The sequence below is a fragment of the Lithobates pipiens genome, unplaced genomic scaffold (genome assembly GCF_037356315.1).
Source record: "Lithobates pipiens isolate NorthernLeopardFrog02 unplaced genomic scaffold, aLitPip1_a1.2 Scaffold_16, whole genome shotgun sequence".
Lineage (NCBI taxonomy): Eukaryota > Metazoa > Chordata > Amphibia > Anura > Ranidae > Lithobates > Lithobates pipiens.
This window is the reverse complement of record NW_027507748.1, coordinates 447496948-447516608: the sequence shown is the minus strand read 5'-3', so window position 1 is coordinate 447516608 and position 19661 is coordinate 447496948. Positions and strand designations below refer to the sequence as shown.

The following is a 19661-nucleotide window of genomic DNA, read 5'->3' as shown; positions in this document are numbered from 1 at the left end:
ATCAGAGGTTGCGATTAGGTGTGTAATGTTTTATTTTGTCGCATAGGTATTGAGGGGCATTTCCTTGTGTGCATTTATGGGTAAGGCAGAGGATCTTGAATATGATCTGATCCTTTATGGTTAACCAGTGTAGGGTCCTAAGGGATGGGGAGATATATTCCCAGGGTTTTTTTCCTATGACTAGTCTTGCTGCCATGTTTTGGATGACTTGAAAGCATATGATCTGGTATTTGGGTAATCCTATGTAGAGGGAGTTTGCGTAGTCGAGTCGGGAATTGATGATTGTTCCGACTACTACTGCTTTCTCTTTTTCTGGAATGAAGGGGATAAGTCTACGTAGCAGACGGAGAAGATGGTGAGATCCACTGACTACTGATCCTATTTGTGCATCCATCAACATTTCTGCATCAAAGATGACTCCAAGACTTTTGGCTTTGGTGCTTGGGGAGATGGTCTGTCCAAGGATGGTGGGTGTTGTCCAAGGGGTCTTCGTATTTGTATTTCTGTTTGCGTTGAGGAGAAGAAGCTCTGTTTTGGATCCATTGAGTTTGAGGGAGCTCATGGTCATCCAGTCATCTATCAATGTGAGGCATTTTTATAGTTCTTGCTATTGGTCATTTTAACCGGTGATGCAATAGTAGAGTTGAGTGTCACCTGCGTATGAGTGGAAGCATAGGTCGGTTTTCCTGATGATTTTCAGGAGAGGATGGATGTAGATGTTGAAGAGCATGGGAGACACGGGTGATCCTTGAAGGACACCATACGAAATTTCCAGAGTTTCAGAGGTGAAGGCTCCTAGTTTCACTGTCTGTGTCCGATTACCTAAGAAAGATGCGAACCATGGTAGGTCAGAATCTGTGACTCCTGCTACTTCTGTGAGGCGTATGAGCAGAGTATTGTGGTCCACTGTGTCGAATGCTGCACTGAGATCCAAAAGTACCAGAAGACATGATTCTCTGTTATCTGCTGCTTTCAGGGTGTCATCCCATATTTTGAGAAGTGCCATTTCTGTGCCTTGGCCTGGGCGGAAACCTGATTGAAGTGGGTCCAAGAGTTTGTGTGAGTCCAAATGGAGTAGCTGTTGCACTACTGCTTTCTCCATAATTTTGGAGATGGTGTTCAGGCTTGTTATCGGTCTGTGGTGGTTGGGGTCTTCGGGGTCGAGGTTGGGTTTCTTTAGATGTGTTATAGTGGGAGCCAAGATGTCGGAACATTCTTTCAGAAGTTTTGTGGGAATTATGTCATTGGGTGAAGTGCTGTCTCGGAGGCTGCTGTTGGTGTTTTTGGTGGTGTCAGTGGTGATCGGGATCAGCGAAAAATTTGGTGATTGTGTGATGTTTGAGTCGATTTCTACTTTTTGCTTTCGTTGAATTAAGTTGGTTGTTTTTTATTGTTGAATTATTTTTTGTATGTTGTTGATTTTGTTGATAAAGAAATCCGATAACTCGCCACAGAAATCTTGCGTTTCGTTTGCAGGGGGCTCTAGACAGGTAGAGTTCATAGTCTGGGCGACTGGTTTGAAAAGTTCACGAGGGCGGTTTAGGGCTTTTGAGATGGTGTTAGAGAAATGTTCTTTTTTTGTTTTGAAGATTGCTTTGTGGTATTTCATTGTCAATGTTTTGTAGTTTGTGAGGTTTTCCTTTGTAGAATTTCTTCTCCATGCTCATTCAGCTCTTCTGCATTCCTGTTTCAGAGTAAGAGTGCCACTAAAGCATCCAGAGTTTTTATTGCGAATGGGTACTCTGCATTTCAGGGCGACTGAATCTGCTGTTTGTAGCAATGCCTTGTTTAAGGAGTGTTTGTTCTGTTGAGTTGTTTAGGTTTTGCTTTGCTATTCTGGTTGATAATGTGGTTTTGAAGAGTTCCGAGTGTAGCTTCTTCTGTGATCTGGTCCAGTGTGTTGTAGTTGAGTGGTTTAGTTTACGGCGGGCGGTGTTGGAGGCGATTTTAAATTTGATGGCGTGATGGTCTGTACATGGTAGCATTATGTTGTCGAATATATTGATGTCCATATTTTGTTTGAAGATGAGGTCCAGCGTGTGCCCTGAACCATGCGTGGGAGCCTCTATCAATTGCTGAAGGCCTAGTTCTTCCAGTTAGTTGATGCAGGCGGTGGCAACGAGGTCTTTGGTGGTGTTTGCCCAGAGGTTGAAATCTCCGAGAACCAGAAAGTTTTTTTGTCTTCAAGGTGTGTAGCGAAATGAGTTTCGGTGAAGGGTGTCAGGAGATTTGTCTTTGGTCCTGGTGGTCTGTAGCATAGCAATATGTGAATGGTGTCTTGGGGTGTTGTTTGGAGATGTAGAGTTATGCCCTGTACACACGGTCGGATTATGTTGTCGGAAAATCCGATCGTGTGTGGGATCTATCGGTTCTATCTGACTTTTTCCGTCTGAAAAAGTTTGAGAGCTGGATCTAAAATTTTCCGACAACAAAATCTTATCGTACTTTTTTCGATCGTTTGTAGAGAATTCCAAAGGACAAATTCCCACGTATGCTCAGATTAAATTACGAGACCAAAGCTATTGGCTACTAGTCTCTACGCAGTCCCGTCGTATACAATGAACGTCATCTCATTCCGAACGATCGGATTTTCCGACAACTTTGTCCAACGGTGTGTATGCAACACAAGTTTCGGACAAAATCCATCTGAAAAAATCAGACGGATTTTGTGGTCGGAATGTCCGACCGTGTGTACAGGGCATAAGTGTCTCCATGTTTTGTAGAGTTGATTTGACGAGCGCCAGGTGAGATTTGAATATCACTGCTAGGCCTCCTCCCTTTTTCCCAATTCTATGCTCTGTTAGGATACTGTAGTTCTCGGGCACCAATTATGTTAGTGTGGTGTTGCAATCGGGTGTTAGTCAGCTTTCCGTGATGAACAGGCAGTCTATGGTGTTTTGGGTGGTGAAGTTGGGGATTTCATGTCTGTGCTTGACTGCAGATCTGGTGTTGATCAGGGTGCATGCTAAGTGTTGCGGTTGAACTGGGGTTTTCTTGAGTTTGGAGGTTGCTTGTAGATTGATCCTTATCAGATGTTCTTTTCGTTTTTTGAATGGAAGTTGGTAATGTAGAGGTGGAATTTCTTAGCCTGTGGAGGGTGTCTGCTGAGTACTTGAAGTTGCACATGATGAGGAAGCTTGATGTTGCTGGTATGATATGATAATGAAAGTGCTGTAGTGTTGATGGGTTCTGAGAAGAAGGTGGTCCTGTGATGTAGCTGCTACTGGAGTGGTGATGCGAAAGGTGTTGCGGTGACCCGGCTAACTTACCCGCCCTCCCGTTGATCCAGAGGAAGGCAAAAAACCTCTAGCCGAGCTGGCCAATTGCTGCAGCGGAGGAAAAAAATTCCTTCCTGACCCCCGAGAGGCGATGGGCGGGTCAGGTAAATTTGCTGTCCCCTCAAAATAACTCAACACACAGCCATGAATGTCTAAACCGCTGGCAACAAAAGTGAGTACCTAAGTGAAAATGTCCAAGCTGGGCCCAAAGTGTCAATATTTTGTGTGGCCAGCATTATTTTCCAGCACTGCCTTAACCCTCTTGGGCATGGAGTTCACCAGAGCTTTACAGGTTGCCACTGGAGTCCTCTTCCACTCCTCCATGATGATATCATGGAGCTGGTGGATGCTAGAGACCTTGCGCTCCGCCACCTTCCATTTGAGGATGCCCCACAAATGCTCAATAGGGTTTAGATCTGGAGACATGCTTGGCCAGTCCATCAGTTTTACCCTCAGCTTCTTTAGCAAGGCAGTGGTCGTCTTGGAGGTGTATTTGGGGTCATTATTATTTTGGAATACTGCACAGTCTCCGAAGGGAGGGGATCATGCTCTGCTTCAGTATGTCACAGTACATGTTGGCATTCATGGTTCCCTCAATGAACTGTAGCTCCCCAGTGCCGGCAGCACTCATGCAGCCCCAGATTATGACACTCCCACCACCATGCTTGACTGTAGGCAAGACACACTTGTCTTTGTACTCCTCACCTGGTTGCCGCCACACATGTTTGATGCCATCTGAACCCAATAAGTTTATTTTGGTCTCATCAGACCACAAGACATGGTATTCTAATCATTAGTCTGCTTGTCTTCGGGTTTTCTTGTGCATCATCTTTAGAAGAAGCTTCCTTCTGGGAAGACAGCTATGCAGACCAATTTGATGCAGTGTGCGGCGTATGGTCTGAGCACTGATAGGCTGACCCCCCACCTCTTCAACCTCTGCAGCAATGCTGGCAGCACTCATACATCTATTTCCCAAAGACAACCTCTGGACATGATGCTGAGCATGTGCACTCAACTTCTTTGGTCGGCCATAGTGAGGCCTGTTCTGAGTGGAACCTGTCCTGTGAAACCGACGTAATGGTTTCGGCCACCGTTCTCCAGCTCAGTTTCAGGGTATTGGCAATCTTCTTATAGCCTAAGCCATCTATATGTAGAGCAACAATTATTTTTTTCAGATCCACAGAGAGTTCTTTGCCATGAGGTGCCATGTTGAACTTCCAGTGACCAGTATGAGAGAGTGAGAGCGATAACACCAAATTTAACACACCTGCTCCCCATTCACACCTGAGACCTTGTAACACTAATGAGTCACATGACACACCGGGGAGGGAAAATGGCTAATTGGGCCCAATTTGAACATTTTTACTTAGGGGTGCACTCACTTTTGTTGCAGGCAGCTTAGACATTAATGGCTGTGTGTTAAGTTATTTTGAGGGGACAACAAATTTACACTATTATACAAGCTGTACACTCACTAATTTACATTGCTGCAAATTGTCATTTCTTCAGTGTTGTCACGTGAAAAGATATAATATATATATATATATATATATATATATATATATATATATATATATATATATATATAGTAACATTTTAATGTAAAAACACTTTGCATGCAAAGACCAAAACCGAAGTTCAAGGTGCCATAACCAAGAGCAACCAGTGGGATCTAAGGCCATAGTACCGAAAGATGGTTTCTTTTTGGTTGCTTACCAGGTCACTACACTTTGTACTTTGTTTTCTGTCCTCAGGGCAAAATGGCCACATTCACCCTGCTGCCTATACAGTATGTTGCTAGAAAGACTGGAATTTATTCACCAGAGTTCAGCGATAAGTTAAATCAAGACATTTGTCTTGTAATGATTGACTGTTGCTCTAAGCTTTTGTTTCTAATGTACATTGTGAAGACAACCTAACTGAAACTTTTACAGGTTTTCTTTAAATTGCATACTTATAGGAGCATATAAGCAGACAGTGCTAGTTTGTTACATCTTACACAGCAGGTAACCAAAACGATTACTAGATAGGACCTGTTTTTAAAGCAAAACAAAACAAAAGACTGTTCGATTTAAAATATCACCTGCTATGGTCTTTAGGTAGTGGGCAATTCAGGAGAACATGTTCTATTGCATTTTTTCTATTTCAGGTGGAAAAGATCCATATGCACATTTAGGGCTAGATTAAAAGCATCCTCCAGGGGTTGGGTTTTGTTCTATGCCGTGCCAGGGTGACATCAGTCTCCCCTCCCCTTCCCCCCACAAAGGAAGAAGCTCTCAAAAGCCACCAGCTCTCAATCTATTAACCATGGAGAAAGGCTTTGATGCAATGCATTGCTTCAGAAACACCATGGGAAATTTTTTTTAGAAATTGAGCATATATTTTAATAGGATTAAGTAATGATGTCAGTGGTTGAAGGCCCGTATGGAAAAGAAAGTTAAATGCCGGAATTTAGCCAAGATTGCACCAGGTTCAGCAGGCAGGAGATGTCATAGCCTTCAAGAATTATACTTGTGGGTAACCTCCTTCCAGGAATGTTAGCTGGCTCAGCAACTTTATGGGACTTGCAATAGAGAATTTTGAGTTTAATGCAATGTAAATTATAGTGTTTAGTTACACTTTAGGGCCATTCACTATAGAATAATGCATTCAGTATTTTCATTACTGTATGTTGTTTTCTGACATGTTTTGGATATTATTTTGTTCAGGACAGCAAATGTTTTATAACATAGATCACTTGAGTTACTACGTACTGCATACGCATTATGTTATCAATTTCTGCACTATTGTGTATAAAAAAATTTGTATAAACTAGTGTTGCACTATAGATAAATTGTGGGAAAAACACAATGAATAATAACACCATATATATATTGAACAAAAAAAATATATAAACAATGCAAAGTCCACAGAAAATCCCAATCCATATATCCATGATGTGGTGTTCCTTAGGTAGAATCCAACACAACAAAGTATATCATCAGCAACAACCGTCACCCAAACTGTGAAATAGTCTTTCTCAAGAGAGGTCAGTCATGTACTACATAAAAACTCTCACCACAGTCACCACTCTCTCTTCCCAATGATCTTTATACCTGCAGGCCAACCACTGAGTAGACCCATCACAACTTCACATAAGGATCATAATCATGTAAGGAAAACAAAAAGTGCTTCTCCGTAGCATGATAAAAGGCTAAAATAGCATTTATTTAAATTACCAAATATACACACAGTAGTTAAAATGATATGCACGTATACAAATTACCATGCCTGCAAGGTATCTCCAGTTCCAGGTATGCAGTGACGTCGGCACAAGGCTCCATCTGGTGCATTTCATAATTAAAAAGACGTCTGCCAAGGGCTAAAAAATGTTTTTCGTTTGTTGCTTATGTATAAAAAGTCAATAGAGTAAAATTATCACACCAATTATACTGTCTTCTGGCAGGTGATTGAAGTTCTTTGAGGAAGGGGCAAAGAACCGGGCCATTTATGATGGAAATAAAATACTGGTTAGTGAAAAATAATGCCTAGTGGTTGCAGGTTGAGATCAAGCAGAAGTCTAGTCGAGGAACAAGCCAAGTGTCGGTAAGGAGAGGTAGCAAAGATACGGGTGTCAGCACTACCGACAAGAGAGAAATATTGTCTGGCAGGAGCACAATAATCTGGCAAACAGGAAGCGCTAAGGCATAGCTTAAATGTGAAGTTTATAGGAGGAGCAAAGAGTTCAAGGTTCAAGAAAAACAGGTTTCAAGGCAAGATATTTTAAATAATTGTCCAGGGAGCTGTCAAGCATTCCAGGTGGCTCAGCAAAAAGAGACTTTGCCAGAGACAACAGAGTTCGTAGGTTCAGATTTGGCCCTGACAGCCTTTCTCACGGTGAGCTGAGACTCGACAAAACAAAGACATAAAAAATGTCTTTGTGTGTCTATCTTACCATTGCTTGTGATACTGTACTTGTGTAGGGTACCTGGGCATATGCACAGATCGAGTGCTGGAGTAATTTTCTAGCTACTAATATACGATAGATACTGTAAAAATACATCTTTTTGTGCACATGGTAGTGAATTGCATTTTTTATGTTAATGAAAATTGCTTCTTTTGTGTATACTTTGCAGATGGCTATACAACAGATGACATTGAGTTCTACTGGAGAGGGGGCGATAATGCTGTAACTGGTGTTGAGAGGATAGAACTTCCTCAGTTTTCCATAATGGATCATAGGTTGGTGTCCAAGAATGTTGTGTTTGCCACAGGTAAGAGTTTAAAATTATTATATTTAACCAAACAAAAAACAAAATACTTTTCTATTTGGTACCATATATCCTCCTAGGTCATGCCATGCTGTTCTCAGCTAATGAATAATGCAAATACTGCACAAATAGGAGCATGATTGGTTAAAGAGATTAAAAAGCAATGATGATTCAAACTATACAGTAATTGATAGTAAGCATTCAGATATCAGATCCATGTATTAAGGTCAGTAAAGCCCCATACTCACTATCAGTTTTTCTGCTGAGTTTTTCCTTCAGATTTACCAAAACCATATAATATGAGGTCAAACCTTAGGAGTTTCAATTGGTATGCAATCAGGCAGGCCCTTGTACTACATGGTTTTGGTAAATCTGAAGGAAAAACTCAGCAGAAAATCTAATAGTGTGTATGGGGCTTAAGAAACTAAATTATTTGTTATTATGGGCTACTGCTATATGCCCATTATTATGGTTCTTATTAGATAAAGTCATATGAATTATATAGTTATGGTATATGATCTGTTATGACATTATGCTTTGCTCTTTACATCTTTTAGATCTTGAGTGGACTTCTAGTTGTAATATTATTGTTATGATCATTTTGTTTGAGGTGTAGTACAATCAATATTGAAATAAAGGCTGATCACTTTGCAAGGTCAGTGTTGGTAAATTAGGCAAATCTCTGTTCATTTTTAATACCCAACCAAAGTACAGTAGTACTCACTGTAACTTTCACATGAGTGAACAATTTCTAGTAAATCAATCTTAGTAAGCACACAAAAACATACATTGAAGCTCTTTTAATGTATCTAATATTTGCATCAATCATCAAATCAACAGTGGTAATTAATAGGCATGTTTTAGCCATGTGGAGAGAATATTCCTATTATCATGTATAGTGGAGGAGTCCTCGGTGCAAAAATCTACCAAGAAAAGCAAACGACAAAAAAAATATTTTGACTCAGGACCAATTTCTTTATAAAGAAAGAGGGGATGTTGGGTAACTTATATTGTAATAATATCAAACAGGCCACGTTAATGGCAAGACTTAACCAGCACACAGTGAGGATTATTAAAGTGGTTGAAAACCCATACTTTTTATAATCAGTGAAGTGACGGGCCTCTGGTGATACCCAGAGATTAAACAAATCCTTATACATAAGCTGTACTTGTTTATATGCAGCCCTCTGTCCGCTACATCTGTCTACAAAACACAGAATTTACACAGAATCTGTCGGCATCTCTCACCAGCACAAAGTGGGGAGCATGGATCTGAATTCACACACCGCACAGCTAAAGGAGAAGAGCTCTGATTGGAGGGAAGGAACACACCCTCTTCCTTACACTACACGGAGAACAAGCACAGCTGTGGCTGTAAATCACAGGCTGTGTGCTGGAACTCTCCCCCCACCACCATTTTGTTTCTGGTGTAAGAAAAATCTTTCAGGCATGACTCATACATAGAACAGAAGAATGAGGCAGCGGGGAGAAATTACACTCAGAGCTTTGGATAGCATAGAGTATATAGTATAGAAGGATGTGCTTTGTTCAGATTTCATGTCTTAGGTCTACAGCCGCTTTAATTAATTATCCAATGGATGTCTTCCTGCAATAGATTAATATGGTTATGCATATTAGTGGCAGGATTTATTCAGCACCTCCTATGTACTATGGTATAGGTAGATCATGCCCGACCATCTTTATGCAGTGAATCAGTGTAATCATACACACCCAACTTATTCATATTGGTTATACAGGGAAAATAAATTTACTTCAAAATATCTGATAACTCACTTAAGCATCTTCTGCATAGACAGCAGCAGATATTTAATGCTGCATCTTAATGGCATTGTTCTATCAATAATGTATTATGTTTGCACCTGTCACATACCTGGTCGGAACCCAGAGTGATGAAAGTGCTCCTCTTGTGGCAGTCAAGAACAGGAGCAAAGTCAGGAACAAGCTGGGGGCCATACACAGGAAGCAAGCAGAAGCAAAGTCTATGAGACCAAGCCAAGGTCAGAACAAGGAAAGAAGCTGAAGACAGGTCCAGGAACAAGCCAAGTCGGTAACAGATAACTCAAGAATACAGAGCAGGGGAACACAGGATATGGCAAGCTGACCAGTTCTGAGCAAGAGTGCTGTCCTTTTAAAGACCATTGGGCTCCAGTAACTAACACACATGGCGTGTGTCTGAGTGCAAAAACGTATGTTGTCACCCACATGCACCACATGTTCGCAGGCATTCCTGCACAGATTAGGTTGGCTATGCTGGAGAATGACACACATGCCAGGTCACTGCTTATTACTGTTCCCTTAGCAGAAAATCATCCCCAAAGCATAATGTTTCCACTTCCATGTGTGACGCTGAGGCTGGTGTTCTTGGGGTCATAGGCAGCATTCCTCCTCCTCCTCCAAACACGTCGAGTTGAGTTAAGAGCTTGATTTTGGTCTCTGCTAACCTCAACACTTTCACCCAGTTCTCCTCTAAATTATTCAGATGTTTATTGGCAAACTTCAGACGGGCCTGTGCATGTGCTTTCTTGAGCAGGGGGACCTTGTGGGCACTGCAGGATTTCAGTCCTTCATGGCGTAGTGTGTTACCAATTGTTTTCTTGGTGACTATGGTCCCAGCTGTCTTGAGATCATTGACAAGTTTCTCCTGTGTGGTTCTGGGCTGATTCCTCACCGCTCTCATTAGGGTTTCACTGATACCGATACTGATACTAGTATCGGTGCCGATACTAAGCATTTGCAAGAGTATCGATACTTGTGCAGATGCGTCAATACTAGAAATGGATACCTTCAGGTTCAGTTATTTGATCTGTGTTTGGGATTCCCCCGTTGACTGATGAAAAGAATACAAAAGAATGCATGCCATTATCGATTGTTAAGGAGCGGGGCCAATGCTCCCTTAACAACAGATAATGTTTTAGCTGCCAGTGGGATTTCCCTTCCCCCAGTGGACCCGCCCCCTCCTGCACCGGCCCCACTCCCTCCCATGTCAGCCATGCCCCCTTTCTTACCAGCCATGCCCCTCCCCCTTGGCTCCATTTGTTGTGTCATCCTGGCAATGGGCTTCTCCTCCTCTAGCTTCTCTGCGGGTGGCTGATCTACCTGGTGAGTAGTGTGTCCTGCACTGAGACAGGCTTTGCTTTCCCCCACCTCTGATGACTTCCTCTAACTGTCTAAGCTGCTTCAGAACTTCTTGGAGGGGGGAGGGCAGGTCTGCTGGGTGTTGTAGTGCAAGGCAGTGATTGGCAGCTGTGGGGTTCCCAAATACCACCCCCTCCTCTGCCCCCTCTCTTCCGGCATTTCCCCTCCCCTCTCCCTTTCTGCATATACAAACAATAAACAATAACCTCCTACTCACCTCTCCACCCTAAACAATAACCCTTTCCTCACTTCTCCACTCTAAACAATAACCCCTCCCCGCCACTCCACCCTAAACAATAACCACCTCTCCACCCTAAACAATAACCCCTCCTAGCCTCTCCACCCTAAACAATAACCGCCTCTCCACCCTAAACAATAACCCCTCTCTGCCTCTCCACCCTAAACAATAACCCCTCCCCACCTCTCTACCTTAAACAATAACCTCCCCACCTCTCTACCCTAAACAATAACCTCTACCCACCTTTCCACCCTAAACAATAACTCCCTCCCTGCCTCTCCACTCTAAACAATAACCCCATCCCCGCTTCTTCCCCTAAACAATAACCCCCTCCCCGCCTCTCCTCTATAAATGATAACCCCCATCCCTACCTCTTCACCCTAAACAATAATCCCCTCCCCGCCTCTCCACCCTAAACAATAACCCCCTCCCCACCTCTCCACCCTAAACAATAACCCCCGCTCCGCCGATCTTGGTCAGTTTGGCTGTGGTCAAAGGGCCGACTGCGAAAGGGGCCTCCGTCGTCAGTGGCATAGCTTGGGGGGGGGGGGGGGGCAGGGTGCAAAATTATTACTGTGCCATGCTGAGTCTGCGACAGTGCTGTCCTAAGTGTGCCGTGTGTTGTGGACATGTTGGTTATCCCGTGTAATAGTAATAACATTGATCAGAAAAAAAGTTAAAGGTACAGTCTTAAAAAGAAATGTAAATAAATAAAAAATGTAAAAATTAAAACTAGGTATCAGTAATTGGTATTAGTGAGTACTTGAAGGGGTTATAAAGGTTTAATTTTTTTTTAAATAACAAACAAATACTTATCTCCACTGTGCAGTTCGTTTTGCACAGAGTGGCCCCGATCCTCATCTTCTGGGGTTCCTCAGCGGCTGTCTTGGCAACTCCCCGAAAGAGCTAACCCCCCTCTGGGAAGCGCACTCCCAAGGGGGATAACTTGCAGGCATGCTACCGTGTGATACACTCGGCAGCCATAGCCGCCGAGTGTATCACTCAGCCCCACCCCCCCGTTGTGCCGCATCATTCATTTGATTGACAGCTGTACTGCTATCAATCATCCAATGAAGAGCCCACAAGAGCTGGGGGAAAGCAATGCGGGATCGCGCCCATGGAGATTCGGGGCTCAGGTAAGTAAAACGGGGGCTCGGGGGGGGGGGGCGAATAGTGCAAGGTGTTTTTTCACCTGAATGCATAGGATGCATTCAGGTGAAAAAACACAAAGCTTTACAACCCCTTTAAGGAAAAGTATCGGTACTCATACTTGGTCTTAAAAAAACTGATATCGGTGCAACCCTAGCTCTCATGATCATTGAAACTCCACGAAGTGAGATCTTGCATGGAGCCCCAGACCGAGGGAGATTGACAGTTTTGTGTTTCTTCCATTTGCGAATAATCAAACCAACTGTTGTCACCCTCTCACCAAGCTGCCCATTCCAGCCTTGTGTAGGTTTACAATCTTGTCCCTGACATCTTTGGGCAGCTCTTTCGTCTTAGCCATGGTGGAGAGATTGGAATTGATTGCTTCTGTGGACAGGTGTCTTTTATACAGGTAACAATCTGAGATTAAGAGCACTCCCCTTAAGAGAGTGCTCCTAATCTTAGCTCGTTACCTGTATAGAAGACACATGGGAGCCAAAAATCTTGCTGATTGATAGGGGGCAAATACTTATCTCACTCATTAAAATACAACTAATTATATAACTTTTTTGAAATGCGTTTTATTATAATTAAAAGTTGTTGTTTTTTTGTCTCTCACTGTTAAAATAAACCTATCATTAAAATAATAGACTGATAATTTCTTTGTCAGTGGGCAAATGCACAAAATCAGCAAGGGATCAAATACTTTTTTACATATATATATATATATATATATATATATATATATATATATATATATATATATATATATTTACTACAATAAACATTTACAGTCTAAGTATGTTACGAATTTAAAAATTAGGAATAGCAAATGTTTAGAAATAGCAATCTATTCCAATGCACACAGGTGTCCTCATAATAAATCATATGCAAATAAATATCAGCAAACATTTAAAATATGCAAAGTTTCAGAGATCCCTTTTGCGTGAACTCTATCCTTAGAGAGAGTGCATATGTCAAAGTGTTAATAAAGCCACTTAGACTTGCACCTGGATACTGACTAATTAAATGACTTTGCATATATTATCTAATTTTTTTTTTTGTTACCTTCATTCAGAGCATTTCTGTTTACTCAGGGAAACATACATGTGAAAATAAAATCCCAGAAGTCATGATTTTTAGCGAGCATTATCACAAAGTGTTAATGCTTTTTACATTTAATTCTGTTAGAAAATATAACAAACCAAAAAGGAAAAAATAGGATACCACACATTTTCACAGTGAATTCAGATCAATAAAAATTATCTTAGCATTTATAAATATTGAATATTATCAGTAAATAATTTAGGACATTTTATTCACACCCTCATATCAGCCATTAACCACTTCAATACCAGGCACTTCCCCCCTTCCTGCCCAGGACAATTTTCAGCTTTTTTTAAGGCTGTCACACTTTGAATGACAATTGCACGGTCATGCAACACTGTGGTATTTGATCACCACTGTGTTTTTTATTTTTTGCTAAACAAAGTAAAAAGGTTTGACACTGACAAGGTGGCACTGATGGGTACTGATGAGGAGGCACTAATATGCAGCACTGATGGGCATCAATAGGCGGCACTGATTGGCAGCACTGATGGGCACAGACAGGTGGCACTGATGGGCACTAATAGATGGCACTGATAGGCAGCACTGATGATGAGGTACTGACATCCTTTACTGATCGGCAATGATTGGTATCTGTGAAGGGCATAGATTGGCACTTTGATTGGCACCGATTGGCAGCTGATGGGCAGTGATTGGCAGAAGTGATGGGCACTTCTGATGGGGCCTGAGCTGATAATCAATGTGCTGATTATCAGTGCAGACCCCCCTCTGACAGGAGAGCCGCCAAACAGCTCTCTCTGTCAGTGCAAACCGAGGAAAGCCATTTACTGGCACTTCCTGACTACACGTTGTGATCAGCTGTGATTGGTCACAGCTGATCACGTGGTAAAGAGCCTCCGTCAGATGTGTGTCATAGTGACATACCACCAATCACCGCACTTCGCTCCCCCTGGGGCGTTTGATTGCAGCTTATCCTTCTGGACATCATATGACAACCAGTCAGGATAACACAACCACCGCCCGGCCGTCATTCTGCTTTAGGCCGGATGGGAGGTGGTTAAAAGATGATCCTATTCAGCAGTGTGTTTTTTCTATGCAAGTTATCGCTTAAAAAGGTGCATGTCCTCATTTGACATTCATCATGGAGTTTTCAAGAAAGATTCTGTAAACAAGCACTTTTAAGACTGAAGTGGTATTTAAGGTTCAGCTTTTAAAAAAAAAAACATGTCATACTTACCTGCTCTGTGCAATGGTTTTGCACAGAACAGCAGCGATCCTCTTCTTCTCAGGCCCCCTACTGGCACGTCTGGCTCCACCCCCATGACCAGTGCCCCCAATAGCAAGTCGCTTGCAAGAGGGGGGTACTAGTGCGTGCTTGCTCCTGAGCCCATGAGACACATGTTCCCAACCCCCCATCTCTCCTCATTGGCTGACAAGTAAGGATGACCCGAACACCCCCAGGTCAGTTCACACCAAAACATGCGAACAGGCAAAAAATGTGGACGAACATGTGGCCACTGTTAAAGTCTATGGGACACGAACATGAAAGATCAAAAGTGCTAATTTTAAAGGCTTATATGCATGTTATTGTCATAAAAAGTGTTTGGGAACCCGTGTCCTGCCCCAGGGAACATGTATCAATGCAAAAAAAAAGTTTAAAAAAATGATAGTTCCCTACCGACATTTTTTCGATAGCAGCGATTTTAATAATGCTTAAAGTGAAGCAATAAAAATTAAATATTCCTTTAACCACTTGACCACTGGGCACTTAAACACCCTTAATAACCAGACCAATTTTCAGCTTTCGGTGCTCTCACATTTTGAATGACAATTACTCAGTCATGCAACACTGGACCTATATGAAATTTTTGTCCTTTTTTTCACACAAATGGAGCTTTCTTTTGGTGGTATTTAATCACCGCTCGGTTTTTTATTTTTTGTGCTATAAAAAGAAAAAATACAGAAAATTCTGTAAAAAAATGAATTTTTCTTCGTTTCTGTTATAAAATTTAGCAGATTAGTAATTTTTTCTTCATACATTTTGGCCAAAATTTATACCACTACATATCTTTGGTAAAAATAAGTACAAATTGGTGGATATTATTTGGTCTTTGTGAAAGTTATAGAGTCCACAAGCTATGGTGCCAATATCTGAAAATTGATCACACCTGAAGTACTGACGGCCTATTTCAATTCTTGAGACCCTAACATGCCAGAAAAGTACAAATATCCCCCAAATGACCCCTTTTTGGAAAGAAGACATTCCAAGGTATTTAGTAAGAGGCATGATGAGTTTTTTGAAGTTGTCATTTTTTCCCACAATTCTTTGCAAAATCAAGATTTTTTTTACTTTTTTTTTTTTTCACAAAATTGTCATATTATCAGTTTATTTCTCACACAGCATATGCATACCACAAATTACACCCCAAAACACATTCTGCTATTACTCCCGAGTACGGTGATACCACATGTGTGAGACTTTTACACAGTGTGGCCACATACAGAGGCCCAACATGCATGGAGTGCCATCAGGCGTTCTGGAGCACCCAGGACAATTCTGACATTTCTCTCCAACATGTAAAAATCATCATTTATTTGCTAGAAAATTACATAGAATCCCAAAACATTATATATGTTTTTTTAGCAAACACCCTGGAGAATACAATGGTGGTCATTGCAACTTTTTATCTCGCACGGTATTTGCGCAGCAATTTTTCGAATGCTTTTTTTTTTTGAAAAAAAAATGTTTTGTGCTTAAAAAAAAAAAACTCAGTAAAGTTAGCCCAATTTTTGCATAATGTGAAAGATGAAGTTACACCGAGTAAATCGATACCTAACATGTTACTCTTCAAAATTGCACAGGCTCGTGGAATGGCGCCAAACGTCGCTACTTAAAAATCCCCATAGGCGACGATTTCATTTTTTTTTACTGGTTATATGTTTTGAGTTACAGAGGAGTTCTAGTGCTAGAATTATTGCTCTCGCTCTAACGTTCGCAGCGATACCTCACATGTGTGGTTTGAACACCGTTTTCATATGTGGGCGGGACTTACGTATGCGTTCGCTTCTGCATGCGAGCACATGGGGACAGGGGCGCTTTAAAAAAAAAAATTATTGTTCATTTTACTTTATTTATTTTAGTTTGACATTTTTTTCCCCAAAAATAAATTTTTTGATCACTTTTATTCCTATTACAAGGAATGTAAACATTCCTTGTAATAGGAATATGGCATGACAGGTCCTCTTTACAGTGAGATATGGGGTCAATAAGACCCCGCATCTCACCTCTAAGCTGGGAAGCCTGAAAAAAAAAAAAAGGATTCTGGATTTGATCGCATTGGCGAGTCGGTAGAAGCACTGGAGGGCGGCGGGAGGGGGGGGGCGTGTCTATGGCTGGGTATTGCAGGGTATCACCGACTATGGCTGGGTATCTCAGAGTATGGCTGGGTATCTCAGGGTATGGCGTTGCAGAGTATTGCATTGCAGAGCATTGCAGGATATTGGAGGGTGTTGCAGAGCATTGCAGAGTGTTGCACGGTATTGGCGGGTGTTGCAGAGCATTGCAGAGTGTTGCAGGGTATTGGTGGGTGTTGCAGAGCATTGCAGAGTGTTGCAGGATATTGGCGGGTGTTGCAGAGCGTTGCAGGGTATTGCAGAGTGTTGCAGGGTATTGCAGGGTATTGCAGAGTATTGCAGAGTATTGCAGAGTAATGCAGAGTATTGCAGGGTATTGCAGAGTATTGCAGGGTATTGCAGAGTATTGCAGGGTATTGCAGAGTATTGCAGTGTATTGCAGAGTATTGCAGAGTATTGCAGAGTATTTCAGAGTATTTCAGAGTATTTCAGAGTATTTGCAGAGTATTGCAGAGTATTGCAGGGTATTGCAGGGTATTGCAGGGTATTGCAGAGTAATGCAGAGTAATGGCAGGGTATTGCAGAGTATTTGCAGGAAATTGAGGGGTTAATTTTCGGTGAGCAGGGATGTGGGCACTGCAGATGCAGCCCACATCGCTGCTGACACCGATCTCTTCCCCCTCCACTGTTCCGATCGGTACAGAGAGGGGGAGGGAGGAACCGGCGTCATAACATGTTTACAAGTGATCACTCCGTCATTTGACGGAGCGATCACGTGGTAAACGGCCGCTATAAGCGGCCGTTTACCGTGATGCGTGATGCGTGGTCATGGATGCTCTCGAGTGCGCGCCCCAGGGGGCGCGCAAGAGCGGAATTCTGGGAGGACGTCATATGACGGCCTCCCCGAGTTAAGAAACCGCCCTGTAGCCGTCATTCGGCTATAGGGCGGTTATTAAGTGGTTAAATATCATGCCTGGGGGTGTCTATAATATGCCTGTAAAGTAGCACAGTTTTCCTGTGTTTAGAACAGTACCACAGCAAAATTACATTTCTAAAGGGAAAAAGTAATTTAAAACTGATCGCGGCTGTAATGAATTGTCGGGTCTCGGCAATATAGATAAAACTCATTGAAAAAAACACCATGGGTCACCCCCCCCCCAGTCAATTACCAGGCCCTTTGGGTCTGGTATGAATATTAAGGGAAATCCCGAACCAAAAATAAAAAAAATAACTGCGCGAGGGTCTCCTTAAAATCCATACCAGGCTCTTCAGGTCTGGTATGGAAATTAAGGGGAACCTTGCGCCAATTTTTTTAAAAATGGCTTAGGGGTCCCCCCAAAATCCATGACAGACCCTTTAAACATAAGTGCCATGGGAACGCCCCCCCTCTGACGCCACTTGATGTCAGAGGAAGGCGGGGTCGTGATTTTTTTTTACCAAAAATACGTACAAGAATATATATCGGCCTAAACTAAGGAAAAAAAAATATATATTTTTTTTTAAATGGGATATTTATTATAGCAAAAAGTAATAAAAATTGTGTTTTTGTTTTCAAAATTTACGCTCTTATTTTGTTCATAGCGCATTTGGGTTCAAGGTCGCATGACTGCGCAATTGTCATTCAAAGTGTGACAGCGCTGAAAGCTGAAAATTGGCCTGGGCAGGAAGGGGGTGAAAATGCCCTGTATTGAAGTGGTTAAAGGAATATTAAATTTTTATTGTTTCACTTTAAGCATTATTAAGATCACTGCTCTCGAAAAAACAATAGTTTTTAATACATTTTTTGCATTGATACATGTCCCCTGGGGCAGGACCCGGGTCCCCAAACAATTTTTATGGCAATAAATTGCATATAAGCCTTTAGAATGAGCACTTTTGGTTTTTCATGTTAATGTCCCAAAGACTTTAAAGCGGAGGTCCACCCTAAAGTGGACCTTCCGCTCATTGGAACCCTCCCCCCCCCGGCGCCACAATTGGCACCTTTCAGGGGGGAGGGGGGTGCAGGTACCTGTACAGTACAGGTATCTGCACCCACTTCCAGGATGGCTCTCTGCGGAAAGGGGCGTAGATTACGCCCCTTTCCGAAAGTCCCCCGCTGCCTGCTGGGAAACACACAGCTCCCAGAGGCAGCGGGGCCATCCTTATTGCGCAGCGCGACTCGCGCATGCGCAGTAGGGAACCGGGAAATGAAGCCGAAAGGCTCCACTTCCTGATTCCCATACCCAAGATGGCGGCGGCAGCACCCGAGAGACGATCGAGAGATCGGCTTCGGGTGCCGACATCGCAGGCGCGCTGGGCGGGTAAGTGTCCTTATTTTAAAAGTCAGCAGCTGCAGTATTTGTAGCTGCTGGCTTTTAAAAAAAAAAAACGGTGTAACTCTGGGCGGACTCCCGCTTTAAGGATGAATGCATTAAGGATGTATGCATTAAGATAAAAAAAACCTTCTGTGTGCAAGAGCCTCCCCTGCACCCCCTAATTACTTACCTGAGCCCCATCTCTCTCCAGCAATGTCCACAAGTGTCTTAGCCTTCCAGGACTCTCCTCCTGACTGGCAGAGACACAGTAGTGGTGCCATTGGCTCCCACAGCTGTTAATCAAAGACATTCAGCCAGTCAGAAGAGAGAGGGGCGGGGCTCCATGTCTGAATGGACACATGGAGCTGTGACTCGGCAAGCTGATTGCTGTGGGGGCACTCCACGGGAGGGAGGGGCCACGAGCAATGAAGAGGGATCCTAGAAGAGGAGGATTCAGCCTGCCCTGTGCAAAACCAACTGCACAGAGGAGGTAAGTATAACGTCTGTGCAGTTTTTTTTTTTAAAACAAGACTTTACAATCACTTTAAATGTACGTAAACATAATAGAATATGAAAAAAGTAGTAAAAGAAATTATATTGAAGTGTATGTATAATCATGATGTTTCTTTTTAGTTTCAGATAAAGTAGGCAAGGCTTAAAATTCTTGTTAGTTTATTGTTTGCTGTACTCTAGGGCGGGAAGTGAAGTTTTTAACATGAAGGGAAAGAAAATCTTGTCAAAGAATGAGAATTCACCCCATTTCACTATTGTCACTCAAACAAGTGTCCTGCATGGAAGAGCAAGTCCTACCTATTGTTGTGGTGACAGCTGTAAAATTTTGGATTTCCAATCCCTTTCTGTCTCAATGACAATGGTG

The 19661-nt window shown here is 42.4% G+C and overlaps 1 protein-coding gene across 2 annotated transcripts in view; it reads left to right on the top strand.

Moving 5' to 3' along the window:
• The window catches only part of GABRB3 (gamma-aminobutyric acid type A receptor subunit beta3), a 540236-nt gene that overhangs the window by 479336 nt on the left and 41239 nt on the right, over window positions 1-19661 (top strand). For both annotated transcript variants that reach the window (XM_077482772.1, XM_077482774.1), the window contains one exon: window positions 7394-7531. In XM_077482772.1, coding sequence (XP_077338898.1) covers window positions 7394-7531 — 138 coding nt within the window. The remainder of the gene's footprint in view (window positions 1-7393; window positions 7532-19661) is intronic.